Here is a 19,843-nt window from a genome sequence, read left to right on the forward strand (position 1 = left end):
GTGGTAAGGAAGCCGCGAACACTATGAGCCGGTTATTTAAACAAAGCCAAACTTAAACTGACAGTAGACCTGCACCTATCAAAAGCTCTACTTTAACTCGACCCTGATAACCTGTAGATGCATTGTCTTTTATGGTAGGGAACATTTTTCTGTTGTTCGTTTTTCTGTCCACTCGACCAACCATGTAAGACGTTGCAAATGGTGCAGGCCGCCCCAGGCGCGGTAGTGTAGTGATTACCGAGTCGGACGGTCGGAAAGCCGGTGGGGGGGGGGGGGGGGGGAGGGGGGGTGGTTCGAGGCCAGGTTGGTCTCTTCATTGCTGTGTTGTTTCCTTACACAAGGAACTTTGCTACACATTGTATTTCTTCACCCAGTGTATAAAACTGAGGTATCCGCGACATGTTGCCAGCCAAGGAGTAAACCTGCGATGCACTAACATCCCATACAGGGGGACGTGGCAATACTCCTACCCTACTTGCTTCATGCTACAGAAAACGGGTTAAGCTCCAGCCGTGTAGGCCACTTAAGCTCGAGTTCAACTTTACTTTGAACTCAAACCATGATAGTCCTATGGTATCAGTTTATGAGATACTTGTGTCTGGTCACTGATGTATGCATCCGTGATTCTTTTTACCACAACTGTTTCTAATCTCGCAATCTGATTGGCTAATTTTCCGTTGTCGATAAGAGTCTAGACAACGCTGCTCGCGTCAATCAGCGCGCGGAAATTTTGACAGTTATTGTAAAATTTTTCTTTGACGTTAATATTGTGGTAAAAAACAAATCGAAAGTGGTTAAGCGTTGTCTGCACTCTTATCGACAACAATATTCGTCATCACAGTGGTCAAAATTTGTTGTGGACTCACTCGGCTGTGCCTCGTGAGTCCACAACATTTTGACCACTGTGATGACGAATATCGTTGTCGATAAGAGTACAGACAACGCTAAACCACATTCGATTTGTTAAATTCACAGAAAGAATGTTTTACTTTTCGGAATGGTCAGATTGAAGTCGGTTTGAACCCCGCTCGGTAATTGGTTAGCAAAACTCGTGCCACTTTCTCAACCAATGAGAAGCAAAACTAAAACCAACCGTGACTCGCACGCACGCGTTTTCCCGCCATTCACGCATGTTACAGGTAATTGCTTCAAGTAACTAAAATTTTTTCATTGTCCTGTTTACGTCTGTTGTGACTGGCGAGACAATAACTTTGGTTTTGGTTTTACGACACTCAATTCACAGCTTTACCTGTGTTTAAAATAAAGTTACAAACTATGTAAAAATATATAACGTCCCTCAAGGAATCGAAGAAAAGCATTAATTTTGAAGTCGTGACTAATTCCTGAGTCATATGACCGCTCATGTTGCCGTTAAGTGAATAAACGTTTATTAGGTCATTTAAGAAAACTGGATGCCTTGCTATGATACTCACTTGTTGAGGATTTTTCCACCATTTCTCCCAGTCTTTTGTGTAATTAGCAGTGATGGAAAGGTAACTGAAACATCAGTAACAACATTTAATGGTAAAGGCGCACTACATGATGTAAACGTCATTAGTACGCTTCAAAAGCTCTTATTGCATTCAATTGAAATTCAGAATTCCAATTTACCTGGAATAACGGTTCATTCGGTCACGCTGTAATAAGATTGTCTTGGTACTTATGACAAAAAAAAAAAAAAAAGAAAAAAAGAAAAAGGAATATCTTACCCTATTGGCGCATCAAACCACACGTAGAACACCTTGTCCGTGTAACCTTCTAAAGGGACTGGGGTGCCCCACTTCAAGTCACGTGTTATGCATCGCGGTCTTAGGCCCTCCTGGATCCATCCCCGGGTAATATGGCGAGCGTTAAGGGTCCACGTTCCTGGAACAAAAATGTTGTTTAAGGACTTTGCCTCCTTTTGCTATTGCGCATACGTTCTGCGCATCTAGTGATGGTCCGAGAAAATCAGATTTCTTAAGGCCGGTGCCTACTAATACAACTGAAAAGCATTTTTGCGAAAGGTTTATGACTATGTACGAAAAGTAGATCTTACCAAGGGTTCTTGGAATCCAAAAAGAAATTTCGGAGATAATTAAGCTTCAATTTGAAGAAAACTCCACAACACTGCTACCTATTTTGCAGCTTTTTTCTCATTATTGTTGCTTAATTGTCTCTAAAAAATGCGTTCTTACCCTCAATTTTCTATTTAGATTCCAATAACCCTTGCTAAGATCTACTTTTTCAGCATGGCCATAAACTGTGCTAAAACAAGCCTCCATTAGGAGGCAATGTTGTTAAAAAAAAAAAAAAAGTGATACTAAAACAAACTTATCACTTATCACAAAGTAAGGTGCTCTATACTGTCGCCAATACTACGCTTCACCGTGTCACTTTAAATAATACATCATTCTCATTCATTAACCAGGCTTAAAAAATACCATCACATTTATTCCATTGCGCACATGCCACACATTGACATTCCAATCCTAACAGTATGCAGTACGTTTGTCCCATGAACCTAGTTCAATGGCCTTAGCTCCCACAAGCATTCGAACTAGTAATCGCGCTGTCTTAGGTTCGACTCCTGATTGGAACACTCGGATTTCCTTTTTCCCAGTATGCCTGTGCTACTTTGAATAATGCATCATTCTCATGTAGGTTTACGCTTAGGCCACGTTTAGTCGCCTTAAACTTACCTTCAAAAAAACATTACCCCTAAGAAAATGTTATTACAATTTGTAACAACTCGTTTAACTACAATTTTCGACAATACACTAATTATTTGGGACAACTGCGTTACTACAAAAGTGTCAAGTTTCGCGTTTACTGCATTAAAGATAACCAATTAACCATAGGGGTATCGCAGAAGTTTTCATGATCGCGTGAGCCCCGTTGCAAGATGCAGTCAAGACTGTACATGGTTTGAACCCAGGAGACTGGTTAATTGTGATCATTCGGGTGAGTGTAGTCCTGAGAAGGACTGTTTGAGGTGACATTGACTGATATTACGACAACGTGAGTAGAAGTCATCATCAGAGTCTTCACTTCCGTTCTATGATCATTCGGGTGAGTGTAGTACTGAGAACGACTTTTTGGAGGTGATGTTGTCTGAGATGTAAGACCCCGACGATGACTTCCGGTTAGAAATGACTTCCGGTGATGACTTCCGCTCCCGTTGTCCTCCAGATAATCATGATTTTACCTACTTATGGGAGTCAAGACCTTTGAACTTTGTCGAGACAACAAAACGTACCTTTAGTGGACGACTCCTCAACCCAGCTTTGCAAAGACGATTCAAGCTATCAATTAAGAGACGTAAACCAATTATCATGAGAAATACAAAGACCTGAACAAGTCTTGAAGTGCTCAATACTGAAGCCATTAAAAGAACGTACATGGATGGGAACGACAACGTACGACAGGAAAGCTGAAATGGTCATACACGTCATTACAGCTGATCAATAACTTGTTACGTTAACATATGTGATTGCTACATGTATCTCCACAAAAAGGGCTGTCTCCACCACAGTCTCTTCCCTTCTTTATAAGGGAAAACGAGTGCGAATACGAGCTGGGGGAGAATGAGAACGAGCGCGAAGCGGGGGCTTCTGGGAAGGAGAAAAATAAGAAGAGAGGCTTGGCCTTTTCTCCTCTTCCCATCTTTCATCGTGTACCAGCTACCGTTTCGAGGGAGTGACTGGGGGCGAGGCAAAAACAGTGGTGCTTTCGAGGGGCTTGATCACACTGCTTTTTTGCGGCTATTGTACAAAAAAAGAAAAAAAGGAAAGATCATATTAAAGCCCTTCCTCGATGTTTTTCTTTCCTTTCCCCCAAACGATCCAAATTAGTTACTCGTAGCAAAATCCCAATAATTTCTGGAGTTGGGATTAACCGAAAGATAAAAAATATACGTGCGGGGTGAGTTACCATCTACCTTGGTCAAATTCAAGAACAAATGCTTGCTAGTTCGCACTTTCGGCGTTCCTCCACAAACTTTACAGCGAGGTTTCTGCAAAGCAATTGCAATATTTTATGACAGATTAGAATAAAGTTTGGTCTTGACTTTCACTTCAAGGAAAATATGAAAGTACAATTTTAAAGTCAAGAACTCACGGCTAAGCCTTAGCAGAAAATGAACTGAACGCAGAGAGCGAGTGAATTTTCTGAAACTCTCCAAGAGTGAATTAAAACCGTACAAAGCACTCTATGTTATTTTTGTATTGCTTCGGTATTGAAATTCCTTCGTAGAAATGTCACCTAATAGAAGTGAAGTTTTTACCAAATAATTCAGTCATAATGCAGACGATAAAAATTATACAAACAACAAGTGAAGAGTCCCCCCAACAATTAGGCAGCAACAGGGCAATTTTACCTGTTGACGTTATTTCTAATCATTATTAAGATCCTTTTATTGCATATTTGTAGTAAATACACGAAGCCACAAGCGTTACCGCTTTAATTTTTACCGAATTTAAATAACAACGTTGGCGCAATTATTACGAACAGTAGAACCGACTTCTACTTTCCGCAACGATTCCGACAATGCTGAAACGTATTTTTCAAGCGCAGCGTAATGTGACGTTTTTCCAGCAACTTGCCTCGCAACGCCGCAACGTGTTACGTTTAGATTCGAGTTGCATGAAACATCCTCGTGCGATACCGTACTAATCATTGTGCCCGTGGGTAGCTCTCATTGGGTACAACATAAAGCATGTCTTCTTTACCTTAAGTTCGATGGCATTAATAAGTTTTCCACAGGAATCACACTGGTCCCCTCTGGCATCCTAAAGGAGATAAAACGTTCAGTGCTATAGTCACAGGGTAAGCTAGGCTGAAATCGCAATCCCATCAAAGGCCAGCTCGCCTCCTAAAGTTAATATGCACGTGCACGTTCTGGAAGGCGGAAACACACGAAATAGGGGAGTGCAAACCCGGGGAGGTGGGGGAAGCCCCTCGTGTCCCCATGGTTTCCATCAAAGCCTGACTGCATGTACCCTGAAACGTGCTGGCTAACGGGAATCCTGGTAAAACTTACTAAGGCAACTACTCATTTAGAAAAAATTATATAGAATGCAACCACGCCTGCACAATAGCCAGAGGGGAAGGAAGCCAACTATATATGGAGCCTCCATGTCTTCCATGACAAGGAGGGGAATGAAGATGATGATGATGATGATGATGATGACGATGATGATGATATGATGATGATGATGATGATGATGATGATGATAATGATGCTGCTGCTGCTGCTGCTGATGATGATGATGATGATGATGATGGTGCCGCTTTTTGAAAACCAGACTTAACTAATCCACAGTAAGAAATCAACTTCACTCGAGATTTAAAGTCCAGGCCAAACGAGAACAGGACTTTCTTTCCTTTAAACTTCTTGGAGCTCACTGAACCCTAGTTCAAATCTGCCCGACCTTTCACGAGAATCCGCGAAAGAGGTTCAAACTCTTGTCTTTTTTCTCGTGTGCCCTGTAAATTACTTGCTCACCGAGTTTGAACTATTGTACGCTTTTGTCGCGCTCTTCCAAAGTTGAGGTGTTAAAATTACTTTTCTCGTCAGAGAACGGAACGATATCAAAACGGCCAATACACGTCTTCGCGTGTTGTTGATTTTATTGTTTTGTTAACGGTTTTTTTTTTTTTTTTGGCTAACCTGGAAGAAAACAGAATAACTCAAATAGACATCGATGGTCAAAAAGGCTAAACAGATTAAAACGGTGTGGATAAAACATCTAAATTCAGACTAATGACAAACGAGGGCACCAATCACACCACGTCTATCTGTTTCGTGTTGAGTTCAGGGGACGGGGGGAAAGGCAATAGGAGTTACCTCGTAATTGCAGAATGGGCAAGTACCTTCCACAAAACGATCAGCAAGAAATCTGCAACAATAAGAGAACGACAATGAAATGCAAAATACAAAATATAAATCCTGATTAATTGGAACCGTCAGGAAAAGCGTAAACCTGTTGAAATTATTAACGTTGGAGTTATGGGGTTCGATGTGAGAGTCATCAGAGATTAAATTGCTGTGACAAATTGACACTACTTTTGGCCAGTTCGAGTTCATGAAGAGAGAAGGTTGTGTATGTTTTGTTGTTGTTGTTGTTTTAATTAGGATTGCAGATTATTCTTATCTATTCGTCCGGCGAGTTGACGAAGACCACTTAAGTCATCTTTGGAGTGTCTATGGGTGCGCAACAACAACAACAACAACACATCCTTTATTTAAGCACAAGCAGATCGAAAGCATAAAAACGCTTGTGGGGTCGTGTAAACTATAAGGTAAAAAACTACAAGATTTAAATTGCATTTCAGATGGTGTGCTAATCGTGATATTTAGGAGAAAGAGGATAAAAAGATAAACAGCGACAGTTGGGACAAGGGATAAGGGGGCATCTGCTGGGAGAGTGCTGGCTCAAGCTTTCCCGGTCATTGTTTTTTGCTCCGTCGCTACAGTCCGGTGGGCCTCGCATATTTTAGCGCCCTTGTGAATACAAATGCGCCACTTGACCCGGCCAAGGCGATCTGTTCACAGGTGTCCGGGTTAATTCCGTGGCATTATGCTGCAGCAAAGCACTGGAGCACACTATCTCGAGATATTCGTTCCAAGGTAGGTTCAAAAGACTTTTTAAAGAAGATTCGGCAAACTGATTTTCATGTTAATACCTGTTGACTTATAATTCATCACATTTAGTTCGTCGGATATGTTGATGTTTTCCGACTAATTTTAAATTCTAAATTACAATTTCAATTTTAAGTTCTATGTAAATAAGTTTAGCGAATAGCTAAGTGTGTTTTTCCACGTTTAATAAAGTATGTAATATATATGCATATACCTTTTACATTCTACACATTGCAGCTGTTCTAAAGTGTCCTCCACCAAGTGATCTTTCTTGTAAAGCCGCCAGAAAATGTCCTGAGCGATTCTGTTGATGAAAGAACGCGGTCATAGAGTAACTAATCTCTCTATTAATTTCGGTCTAACGCAAGAGAGCCGGAAGAGAATCTTATCGCGACTTTCGATTCGCTTGCCGCTCACGCCCCAGATAAGTCTCGCGTGAAACTCCAGTAAGAGACCTTGCTCGCAGGCTATTAATTTAACAATTATTCCAAGAGCGCGCGTTGGATGTGAGATGACTAACGAGTCGCGCGGGGCCGAGTTGGCTAAAATCATCTCATATCCAACGTGCGCTCGTGGAATAATTGTTAATTATTAAAAAATGCCGGGTGATTGTATAATTCATTTCCAGGGATTTGATTGGCTTAGCAGCCATGTTATATGAGCCATTATACCATGCCCGAGAAATAGCGACCATTAAATTGTCTTTTGTTTTTTCTTGCAAAGCGAAACCAGGAAGATCTGACAATATTTCTTGATTGTCTTTAATAAAACAATTATTCCACGAGCGCGCGTTGGATATGAGATGATAGATAGCCAACGAGACGCGAGGGCCGAGTTGGCTATAATATCCAACAAGCGTGAGTGGAATAATTGTTTTATTAAAAACAATACAGAAATATTGCTAGATTTTGCGGATTTCGCTTTGCAATAACAATTAGAAGACTATTTAATGGTTTCTATTTCTCGGGCATGGTATAATGGCTCATATACCATGGTCGCTAAGCCAATCAAATCGCTCGAATTGCATTATACAATGATCCAGTTTTTAATAAAAGGAATTGCTATGTTTTATCATGCATCTAAGACCAAGCCATGAACTCACTCGGTCTGCTCTTGAGTGGTCGTCCTTCCAAAGTAATCGAACTTAATTTTAAACCATTCGTAGACTTCCTTGTGGATCTTGAAGTACTTGTCACAGATCTGCTGTGGTGTGAGGCCTTCTTCTAATGCCTGGTAACAAAATCAACAAACTGCTTAACCGAAGACACCACCTATCTCATGGACATCACCAACAACATTTTATTGGCTTTAAAATTTGAGTTGACACAGAAATATTCTGCTAGCAAGAGTCAGCATTGCTAAAAGAATGTTTTATCAGGGCAAAAACAAACAAAGACAAGTTTTGTTTCTGACGTATGGGTATATTTTTGCTGATTTTTTACTACTGGATAGAGGGGTGGCTATGCAATAAAGTTAAAAGGGAGTTGCAGGTAGCGACCACAATCTAGTCTTGTGGTTTGGTGAGTCATGCAAAAATGGCTGAATATTTGAAAATGTACCTTGGTTTCCGTAGCTGTTCCATATTCATCTGTTCCGCAGATGTACAATGTATTATACTGACGAAGCCGACAGTACCTGTTGGGGAAAGTAATTGAAAACATAAAAACATATTAGAACGAAAATTTGCTTCATTTCAAACCTACCACGATCGTCTGCTAAAAGATGCCACTTTTCTTTGTGATAAAAAGGCCGCTTACACTTCCACCATTTGATTTCTTTTGATGCGACGTTACTGGAAATTCTGGTGGCGAATCTTAAATACGACATCTAGTGACCGGTTTTACAAGAAGATGAGAGGGTTAGCTTGTAAATAAACTGTGGTGCTACGAGTGCACGAGAAGAGCACTCGCGAAATTTCCCTCTGGGGGACCAAGAAGGTAGATTTTAGGCAGTAGACATGTTCTTCGTTCCCGTTCTTCGTTCCCTGTTCAAATGGCCAGTGTGATTTTACTCCCAGTCTTCTCATACCGATTTCATTACGACTTTAAAAAGTTGTACACAAGACTCTGTAGCAAGAGTTTCCGTGTTTTTTTCTTTTAGTTTAGGGGGGGGGGGGGGGGGGTTAAGTAAGAGCATGGTTCTTTCAACAGCCATGCAAAAGTTCAGATAAGAAAATAAGAAAAACTCACAGATCGCAAATAGTTAGCTCCGAGTGCACGTTTTCGCAGTGGCGCAATATCACATGCAACGAAATCATAACCCTTGTGGAAGTTCCTGAAAACGAGGTCGCACGAGGTAGATTTTGTTTACTTTTCCATTGAATATTGCAGACATACAATTGTATCAGTGGTCACACCGTTGCTTTAAATTAGCCTGAAATCATTACCTGTTCTTCTATTAGACAGATTACCTGGCGAAAACATCAGCACTAAGCACACATCCAATGATGTTCCCCAAGTGAGGCACATTATTCACGTAAGGCAAGGCGCTGGTTATTAGAATGTTCTTCTCTCCTTCAATGGGAAGGCTGTTACGAGATATAAATAATAGTGAATGGGCCCGCCATTACATATTGAGAGTATCCATAAAATCTAAGTGAGGGGTTTTGAAAAGCAATCTAGAGGTTACCTTTTCTGTGGCTTCGTGATAAAGATTGGGAGTCGTGGGCATTCGTCTTAACTAAAAGCATGTTTCTCAGGGCAAAAACAAACAAAGCCAAGTTTTGTTTCTGACGTATAGGTATATTTCGCGAGACAAGTTTTTAAACGTAGCATTTTGCGCATATTCACTAGGCAAGTATTCCGTAGAGTATCTGGCAAAACATATAGAAAAGTGATAGGGAAGATCTAATTAAAAATGTTTTTTCCAGTTAAAGGCGCTGTTACACTAGGCAATTTTTCTTGCAACTTGTCACACAATTTTGTTGCGCCGTTGCGATACAAGTTGCACGAATCGTTTCCAAGTGCAACATGCCCTGAAATGAACATGCCTCGCAACGCTTTTGTTGCAGTCACCGTTGCGAGAAGTAGAACCGACTTTTACTTCTCGCAACGATTGCGCGCGGCAACAAAAAAATTGCGACACATGTTCATTTCAGAGCATGTTACACTGGGCAACGATTCGTGCATCTTGTTTCGCAACAAAATTGCCAGACAAGTTGCAAGAAAAATTGTCTAGTGTAACAGCGCCTTTAGAGTCACTTCCATGCATTTTGTTTTTCGAGACGTCAGCAGGGGATTTTCGATTGAACCGCCATTTTCGGGGGACGTCGTTGCCTTCGGGAATTACTAGGAAGGTCCCAAATTAACCATATTTCCGGGCAGCCGTTATTTTCAAGATTCTACGGCAGCAAATAATTATCGCTGATACTTACATTGGGTCAGCAAGCCGGCGAGTTTTAGGACGGTTCGTAGCGCCCATATTCCATCCCTTGACAGCTTCATCAATCTCTTCCTTTGAACAAACTTTAGGTTGGCTTGACTGGCAGAAAAAAAAAATAGAAAATAAATAAAATGATGGTGATGATGATGATGATGATGATGTAAACAACATTTGGTCACTGTACACTGCCCGATACAAGCAATCATCTTCCTCGCTTGCATTTTAATTGTTACTAACCAAAGAAATATTCCTGGAATGTTGATTATGCCTGGCCCAACCAGATTTGAGTTCATGTTGACAAATCCAGACAACACAATAATTTGTTAGGAGTGGATTATGAAACAACTCAATTTTCACTGTAGATCCTTGCAACCTTCCATACAGTTGTACTGCACCCCAATGGTCTCAGTAGACACTTTATTCATTTTACTTTGAAAGCTGAAAGTAGACTGCTTTGCCCTGGTATCACCACTCAAATGAAAACTGTATTTGAGAAAATACATGTACGCGTATTTTGCAGGCTTGGTAAATTGTGGATTTTTAAGAAATGGACCCTGGGGCAAAGTGGCTATTCTAGTGTGGTACAGGGTCTTATTTGGGATTGAAACCCTCTTCCCTGTGGAGCAAGAAATTTGAACATCAAAAGCTTAGAATTGTCGTTTGTAGCATTTTAGCAAAGTGACGGGTTACAACTCGACTTATTTATCACGCAGTTATTTTTGGTAAGGTGACCTCTGTCCTCCTGTGCCAGAATTAGGCGTATGCTTTTTATAACGCACTTACATTGTAAATTAAATTGAAACCAACCACTGATAATTTACTATTCCATTGTTAGAGCGGTTTTCAATTGAGTGTCGAAAGTAATTTCGCGTTTGGTTTGGTTTTGCATTACTACACTCTGTGATCGGTTAACAAAACTCGTGCCACTGTCTCAACCGATGGGAATCCAAAACAAAACCAATCATGTTTTTGACGCACACATTTTCCTGCGCTTGGTGCCAGTTACATGTATTTGCTTTGAATTCTGATTTGGTCACTGTGTTGTGTAAATCTGTTGCCATTGGCCAGAGTAATTACTTTAGTTTTGGTTTTACAACACTCAACTGAAAACCGCTCTATTAATGATTGTTCTATAACAATCTACTGTAGGTGCACTGAATGCACAACCTATACCCAGCAATTAATAACAGGACACATATACCCGCTAGAACTCTAAAGTCCACATACAACCCACCTCCTCAAGAGGAACACCATTTCTGTTTTCTTGATGAGACAGCTGTGATCCTGAAGGAGGGAAGAAGTTGTGGAAGATTTTGTTTTAATTTTAATTATCTTTTCTTACTTATTATGTAAAATTCAAATCATTATTGACATGGAGTCACCTTTTGTCATCTGCTTGGCTTTACTGGTTTCCTGAGGTTTTGAAATTGGTGGAGGTTGATGTCCAGACATGGCTAGCAGAGAGTCCTACATAGTAAACATCAATTTACATGTAGTATAACCGTCTTTTTCATCAAGCAAGTACATGTATCATACGAAAAATCCTAAAATGTCTGCCAGGATTCATGACTAAAATAAGTAGAAAGGTTTGACACTGGCTTAAAAAATGCTAAAAGCAAACGTTTTGTAAAAACACGGAGAGATGTTTCGACCTAAGAGCTTAGGTCTTCAATGGTTATGTAGATGTACATGACTTGTATAACTGTTGGAAATCAAAGTGTTTGTGGAACAGGAAAAAAAATGGGGCGGAGGGGAGGAAAGGGGAGCATACTAAGCGAATTAGTTTCTAGTGCAACTTGAATTGAAAAATCTGTTAAATTTTACAAACAATTGCTGTCTCTTGCAACACTTTGCAATAATGCAATTTGATGTCTCCAAGGTAACCACATTTTGACACATCTTTAGAAGTGTCAAACATTTTTTTTTTAATTAGGAAACTTTTAGCACTATACAGTAATAGATTATTGATATCATTTCTTTATTTGCGGTTTAGACTACTTCTGCAGAGTCAACAATATTATCAATATTCTGACAATATTCTGAAGTCTTGAAGAAAGCAAGAAACCCAGATGGCTGAGATTTCCAAAAATCTTGATGTAATTACATGTATTGCATCATTTGATGTTGAAGGATCTCATTAATTTTGTTGTGGACCTCAAAGGAAACAGTTTTGAACATACAGTACATGTGTAAATATATGCCATATATGTCTGCTGAGCCAGACCATAACTTAAAGGTAATTTTATTAACTATTTTAAAAAGTCATGGAGGGCTGGGGGCTTAGGAACTTCTAAAGAATGAGCATGGGCACATTGGCTAACAGAACTGGCAAGCTAGTTGAAAACTGGATGCCACCACTGGCTAGAGGTGCCCTTACATGTACGTTTATCCAACATCTGATGGCAAATTATGTTATTTATAAAACCTTGAATGCTGAGATGCCTTTGTTTCCTGTAACGTCTGAATCACTTTCACGGAATACATCCTGAGTCATCAGGTGACTGTACCAGTTTGATAAATGGGTGATCTGCGGACCTGCAATGCAAATAAGGAAATCATAAGGAAGTTTTTACGTTTCTGAAACATTTAAGACTATACATGCACATGTACCATTTACATGTAATTCATACAATCAGTCACGGAATGCACTTCAAACAAATTTAAGCCTGCAAACAAACAATTTGGTTTTATTTTGAAAATGAGTTGAATTAACTAACTTAAGGTAATTTGGCCACTGTAGCAGGAAATTTGAGAGATGACATTTCGAATGTTAAAACATCATCTCTCTAATCACTTTACGGCAGCCAAGTTACCTTTAGTTATCAACTCAACTATTAATATCCACTTCCCCACTAACACAGCACCCTTTTTTTTTATTTTTAAACTGATCCCCTTATCTGTAGCCTGCAAACACAAACACATGCACTGCAACAACAACAACAACAACACTTTACATTGCTTTAATGGATATATTCGAGACATGCAGTCTATTCCCTCAAGAGTCACCTCTATTGAGCAAAAGCACTTACAGCGTAGCCATAATCACAAACTAAATGTGCATGTACAAAATGTTCAATAAACTTCAAATACTAAATCCCAATGAATTAACTGTCCAAAGAGAGAACAAATCAATATTATTATGCAGTATATATGTACCAGGCAATCCAGATTCCCCAATGAACAAAGGATGAAGTGAGCCCCAAAGAACAACATCAGCTAATCCAAGATGATCCTTTGAAACATCAAAATTAACAAGTACAATTAGTTATAATTAATTTGAACTTGTGAAGGAACCCGTGACCAGTGTATAGCCCTGCTATCAACAAGGAATGGGACTAATACATTTCACCATCAATCTGGATCCCATTTGTTAATATTAGTCATAGCTCATGCACCAAACACAGGTCATTACGCTTTAATGGGGTCGACTATTTTGTGATTTGTGATTTTGCAATTTTGTGAGTTGGGAGTGCGAGATTGCGAGCTGACAATCTCGTACCCAGAGTCCTCAGGCTCTTTGGCCAGCGGTTGGTCTCCAGGAGAGACTCTGAGGAATTCGAAAAAATTTAAATTTTTTGATTGGCTGCTCTGTTTTATCCCCGTTACGGCTTCCATTGTTTTACCATAGAAATCCTGAGGTAATAAAATTCCAGTACCCCAGAGTCTCTCCTGGCAACCAACCGTTGACCAAACAGCCTGAGGACTCTGGTTACAAGATTCACTAAATATACCGCTGACCAGATGGTCCGCTGTTCATTGCAACAACAAACGATAGAAAGAGGTGTGCCACAGTGAATATCTCATTCATCCTGTGATTTCAGTTCAACCATCAGTGGCTCAATAAGAGGAAGAGATAAAAATTCCCAAGCCAAAACAAAACTTGTCACGCAAAGAACGTCAAGAATCAAACACTATCAAATGTCACAATGACCTACACTAGTTCTTAAAAAACACCGACAAAGGAAGCACATGCACTTGTTGCCATGGATAAACAAGATAAAGTCCAAATTAATGACCTAAATAATTACAGGCCTCTTGATAATCACATGGTCATGCAGACACAAACCAAAGTGTCTCGCTTGATCTCAGAACTACACCATGGCAACTATAAAGATGACATGACTAGAAAACGGCTTCTACAAACACCAAATCTGCCGTGAATACCTAAATTTTACACCTGTACAAAGATCCACAAACCTACTTTGGTAAGTAGACCAATCATATTAGGCAGTGACGGCAGGGCTGTCAACCTCCCACGTCTTCAAATATGGAGAATATGACTTCCCAGCCAGAAACAACAAAGTGGCTTACAGGAGTGTGGCATCAGGGCTAAATTAATGCCTTCAGTGGGGGGAGGGGGGGGGGGGGGGACCAGGCACGTGACTCTTTTCAGTCCGGGCAATTATCCGGGAGATTACAGACATAAATCTGGAGACCGGGAGATGCGATTTAAAATCTGGAGTCTCCCAGATCAGCCAGGAGAGTTGACAGCCCAGTGACGGGCCTTCAGAACAAATGTCATTATCTGTTGACACACTACTTGACATGCTTGTCAGAGCAAAAATATATAAGATGTTACATTTCAAAAATGATTCCATTGTTGGATGCTATGCAGGCCTGTCTGTGTCACTTCTGGCTATTTCCTACCGTAACTCATAAACTCGCAACTTAGTTTATTTATCACCACTTTAATTTGAACCACAGCTGTATTACATAACTTATCTTTTGACCACGGTTATAGCATTTTTTTACACCTTTAATCCAATGATAGGTTATGGCCGGTACTGTAACTACTGATCTTGAAGAATTGGCAACTACATAATACATTGTACATATAAATTGTACACAGTGTAAAACATTCAACTTCAGTTTATAATAAAGTTATGTAGCACTTTCAGAAACATTCACTCAACAGCTTTTCTCATTCCCCCCAAACGCCCAAACAAATATTGTTCGATCAGAACTCTAGGGAGACACAGAAACCATTTTCTACTTATTAAAATAAAACAATGTAAAAAGCATCCTTTAAATTTAATTTTACTTATTATTAAAAAAAAAACAATTAATTAAAATATAATGCACTTTTCCACTAGCAGTCAAGATATTATATGGTTAAAATAATGTAATTGGCCATTTCCGAGTTGCTGTGAACCTCACTATGAAAGCAAGGCCAAGTGCGAAACTTTTCATATGAAAATTACAAGTAGTTTTGTTTGCATAATTATGAATGAAAACTAATTTTCATAACAAAAACTTTGCACTTAGCCTTGCTTTCATAATGAGGTTCAAAGCAACTCAGAAATGGTCTAGATCTTTAACTTACATGTAGTTAACGACTTAGAGCAAGTTTGTTCTCTGTTGGCGTGGAGTAGCATGGCATTAGCATATATTGGCATACAGTTTGGTGTGCAGGTGGCATGTTAGCATTCTGGTGCTTATTGTTGTTACATTACTGTTTGGACCTGGTTCAGGTCTGCAGACGGTTGCGTGGCCAGCGGCATTCTCGTGCGGTTTAGGCTTGCACCTTTACACATGCTCAGAATTTTACTCTACTCAGCGCTTTTCCTGGCATTGTTGGTTTATCGTGTTTTGTAGGGTTTTTCTTTCCCTCCTTTCCCCCCCCCCCCCCCCGAACGTGTTAGTTTGTTATCTTTTGGGGTTTTGCTTGGGGTTAGGGTTAGGGTTAGGGCTAGTTCTATATATGTCTTATTTAGTTAATATTATTTTTTTCACTGAGCTTCCAGTCTCAGTGTGATGGGTTCCTAGGGCTGAGGCTGGGTTGCGGGCAGGGCTCGTGGCTGGGTTGCGGGTAGGGCAGGCTTATGGGGTGTTCCACCTACCTGGGTTTGGGTCAGCGGTACCAGTTCCCTGACTCCTGGGCACCCAACCTCCATTTGCTACATAGACATTAAGTAATATTAATTTTATGTTTTGAATTGTAACAAACTGTACCCCAGAGAAAAACGTTTGGGAGGATAAACCTTCATCTGCCTGTCTCAACAGATTCTCCAGATCTTCCATGTGACCACCGCTATTTCTACTCGGACCAACAGATGATACAAGGTGGGAGAAAACAACAGGCTGAAAATGAAACAAATTAAATCATTGCAAACCACAAAGGATTAAACCATTGCCACACCACAAAGGAGAGACCCTTGTTTATCAATAAGTACGGAATATAGCCAACCCATCTCCAAATGGGAGGGTGGGAGGGAAGAATGTTTGTGAGTGAGTGTTTGTAGTATAGATCCATTGTATGATTATATGTTCTACATCACACTAGGTCACCATGCTAGGCTACAGTATTTGTGGATAAATAATGAAATACAAAATAAGGAAATAATGTTCGCCTTGTTAGTGGTTGTAAGGAAATTGCTTTGATTCCCATTTGTCAATTTTTTTCTTTGCCTGGCACACCCTTGTGATATGTGATAAAAATTCCTCTTTTCCATAAAATTTGACTTTTTTTCAGGTGTCAAACATTAACCCAATTACATGTACCACATTGGCAGATGACATTGATAATTCGAGTATGTCTAAACAGAGACAGAAGCACACAACGCAAATTTGTACAGAAAAATAATTAGAGGCTATCATTAATACTGTGCATTTAAATTTAATTTTGTTTGGATCCTTATAAATCTTTATCCTGCCTTAAATTCACTGAAATTGGTGATTTGCGCTGTACATGTATACAGCTCTTAATCTTAAAGGTAATACAACACAAGTCGCCCTATCCCATACTTTTAAAATTATTGAAGAAATCCTCAAATGTTACACTTCATAATGAAAGGTTCATCATGTGCCACAGAAATGTACTCAGTGATCACCAACCTGTAAAGATGTACTCTCCCACTCGACCCAGTGATCAATGACAGCCTGCTTATTAGGATCACTAGCTTCCTCTGCGTTGCTGTTAACATCAAGAAGGTATCTGCAGGGAATTAAGACATTGATTATTTTACTGCATGTACAATTAGAATAACATTTCATTTTTTGAAACCTTATTTTAGTAAAGAATCTCATGTCATATTTCCCCCTGGTCTGATTGCACTGCACTATGACATGTAACAGTCATCTGTTATTATTAAAAGCAATATATAAAAAATAATTGGTTTAAGAACTTAGAAAATTAACTGTTGCGTTTGACGTACAATGTAGATAGAAAACACGTCTCCTAATACAGATTGGAGTCGAGATTGTATGGGACAATCAATCAACGAATGAATGGATCTTGGGACACGTATCTGGTATCCCCTGCAGATTTTACAGGGGTGGATGACATCATCAACAATTGGCAAAGGAGAGAGAGCCTGGGATTGAGATCATCAAACGCGCTCCCTCATCTTTGACTATTATTACGCTGTAGTTAATTAAAATATGGTCAGTAAGTCACTTCATCAGTATATCCATACATGTAAGTACTGCACAGTACATGTACATTTTGAACTCAGCCAGGGTATTTGTCAACTGACGGTAAAAGTAACTGCATGTAAAATGATGCACTCTAAAACTATTGAGATAAATTGCTAATGGGCAATTTTTTCGAATCTGTTATTACATGTACTGCAGATGCTTGAAAAAACTGGAAAATTATTTAATTTTGTGCTGCAAACGCAACTCAGGCTTTTTAATCTGATTATAGAAATTAACATCAAGAATGTTGAACTTGAACCTGCAAATGCTGTTTGGACTGTTGAGTAAATTTCCACTCTTCGTCTCAAGCACAGGAAGCTGTAAAGGAACAAATAACAGCTTGCATGACTTTCATCAAATGGGTACAATTAATTTAAAGAATTTACTATAACATCCACTGTACAATTTAATTAAAATGAGTTAATATAAAATAATAAAATATATGTCCATTATGTACAGAGTAAATTAAATCATCACAAAATATCACAAACCTTACTATGTCCTGGCAAATTAAATCTGCTTTTGTCTAACAAAGAAAACAAAATTAAAGCATTCATTTGTAACAATACACCAGTGTGATTACAATTAATTTTATACAGTGTACATTCATACAATTTCAGAAAATTTGTGTACATGTATCCATACCCCTTCTCCCTGGTCAATTTCACTGTTCTAATGTTTTGAAAATTCAAGGGTGGTGAAGTGAATGTCTGTCAAAATTCAGGGGAATTTACCAGGGATATATACATGTAGATTGCCAGCTTCCAGCAGTTACATGTATTACTAAGGGATAGTGCGAGGGAGGAGGGGCGAGGGAATTTGATGCTGCATTTCTGCATTAGACTATCATATCCTGTAATTGTTTTGTGATTTTAATAGTACAATGTATTTTCATTTTCATTCACATTATGAAGGGCTGGCAAATATTAAGTAAGCAATAAATGATCATCTCTGATTTCCCAGTAGATTACTTGTCATGAACTGTTATTTTTGTTCACAGTTGTCACAGAAAATTAATTGACTTTTCCTTGACTTTTCCCTGATATGCATGTACTGTACAGTTGCAACAAAATATTAATGTAAAATGACATTAAAAAAAGTAGCAAACTGCAGCCTCCCCTTACTAAATTCGCTGGTCAACTTCTCCCTGATACCTTGGAGAATGGGAGGGGGTGGGGGTAGACCTGAACTTGAATTGGTTTTTGGTAAGTACATTGTATGTGCTTCCCAGGCCTCCAATTTGGATGCCATTTTAGAAGGATTTTGTATTTAAAATGATACCTGTTCTAGAAAATTATTTACTTAATTCCAAAGCCCCATTTTAGAAAAAGTTGTTGCTTTGTTTGGCTGATACACATACAGTATCACCAGAATACTACAGTTGATAAATAAATATCTTGTTGTGTTTCTGTATGAACTCAGCAGCCAGATATGTTGAAGCTTATTATAACAACTCATTCTACAAAATGCCTGAAAAATAGATACCCCTTTCTAGATCAAGAGTTAAAAAATGGGCAGCAGTTTCCTGCATAGGTCTTCTGAGAAGGTATCCTCACCCCCTCCCCCTCCACCCTCCCTGCACCCCCCCCCCCCACCCACCCATATTCAGTTTTTAATATACATGTAAAAGTCACACCAGATGGTTACAGATTGTAAACCTGGTTAAAACCGTTATTAAACAGTAATTATCAAGAAGATCGCCATAATTCTGAACCATTGATACGATCTTGCATCATGAGGAAACAGAACTGTACGATCAAATATAAGAACAATAAATAGAAAAACTATGAGACGCTACTCTACGCCAAGCAAAAAAAAGAGAAGTGCAGATTGTTGAATGGCACACTCCAATTTAATTAAAAGCACTGTGTTGAAATTAAAAGTTAAAATATGGCTCATTACTTCCGCTTTCGCTTTCGTTCGGAAAAAAAATTCCCATTTACCTTCATGATTGATGTACTGTATCGTCAGTGGAACGCCTGCAAGATTTTTTGCTGCTAAAATGCGAAGCAACATCGGGTTCCCTCGATCACTATAAAGCCTCATAATTACACCGATTTGAGTTGATTCGAATCTGTGACAGTGTATACGTCTTACAAATACAGTAGATTGCCGTAGAGCGCTAAATTTGACCCCAGAAAAGAAACAAAACATCTGATGCAACCAGACAACAAGAATTTCACGTGTGAGAAACCGGGTTTAAGAACCGAGGAAGAGTGGAACGAGGATATGAACCAGGACCGCTGACTGAACTGCCTCGCGCCAAACACAGGTAGCCCACGCACACACCACCAGACGGCGTGCAGACGGCGTGGAGACGGCGCGTAATAATTGCTGGTGGGACGATGACCTCTGAGTGGGGAACACGCAAAACTTAAGAACAAAAATTCATCTTTCCACGGTATCAGGGGCGGGGCAGAAGAC

At 39.5% G+C, this 19,843-nt stretch overlaps 1 protein-coding gene across 1 annotated transcript in view; it reads right to left on the reverse strand.

The window, feature by feature from the left end:
- The window catches only part of LOC146471286 (methionine--tRNA ligase, cytoplasmic-like), a 31,001-nt gene extending 11,389 nt beyond the window's left edge, over positions 1 to 19,612 (reverse strand). Inside the window, exons 1-20 of the mRNA XM_085120965.1 lie at positions 19,363 to 19,612; positions 17,911 to 17,945; positions 17,679 to 17,737; positions 16,838 to 16,937; positions 15,956 to 16,084; positions 13,160 to 13,235; positions 12,429 to 12,538; positions 11,386 to 11,470; positions 11,238 to 11,287; positions 9,996 to 10,102; positions 9,033 to 9,149; positions 8,182 to 8,257; positions 7,725 to 7,852; positions 6,837 to 6,926; positions 5,828 to 5,879; positions 4,710 to 4,769; positions 3,920 to 3,994; positions 3,239 to 3,284; positions 1,710 to 1,866; positions 1,434 to 1,497 (exon numbers count right to left, since the gene is read on the reverse strand). Coding sequence (XP_084977091.1) covers positions 1,434 to 1,497; positions 1,710 to 1,866; positions 3,239 to 3,284; positions 3,920 to 3,994; positions 4,710 to 4,769; positions 5,828 to 5,879; positions 6,837 to 6,926; positions 7,725 to 7,852; positions 8,182 to 8,257; positions 9,033 to 9,149; positions 9,996 to 10,102; positions 11,238 to 11,287; positions 11,386 to 11,470; positions 12,429 to 12,538; positions 13,160 to 13,235; positions 15,956 to 16,084; positions 16,838 to 16,937; positions 17,679 to 17,737; positions 17,911 to 17,945; positions 19,363 to 19,573 — 1,827 coding nt within the window. The 5' untranslated portion in view covers positions 19,574 to 19,612. The remainder of the gene's footprint in view (positions 1 to 1,433; positions 1,498 to 1,709; positions 1,867 to 3,238; positions 3,285 to 3,919; positions 3,995 to 4,709; positions 4,770 to 5,827; positions 5,880 to 6,836; positions 6,927 to 7,724; positions 7,853 to 8,181; positions 8,258 to 9,032; positions 9,150 to 9,995; positions 10,103 to 11,237; positions 11,288 to 11,385; positions 11,471 to 12,428; positions 12,539 to 13,159; positions 13,236 to 15,955; positions 16,085 to 16,837; positions 16,938 to 17,678; positions 17,738 to 17,910; positions 17,946 to 19,362) is intronic.
- Between the last annotated feature and the right edge of the window lie 231 nt (positions 19,613 to 19,843).

The sequence above is a fragment of the Pavona decussata genome, unplaced genomic scaffold (assembly GCF_977016875.1).
Source record: "Pavona decussata unplaced genomic scaffold, jaPavDecu1.1 SCAFFOLD_105, whole genome shotgun sequence".
Taxonomy (NCBI): domain Eukaryota; kingdom Metazoa; phylum Cnidaria; class Anthozoa; order Scleractinia; family Agariciidae; genus Pavona; species Pavona decussata.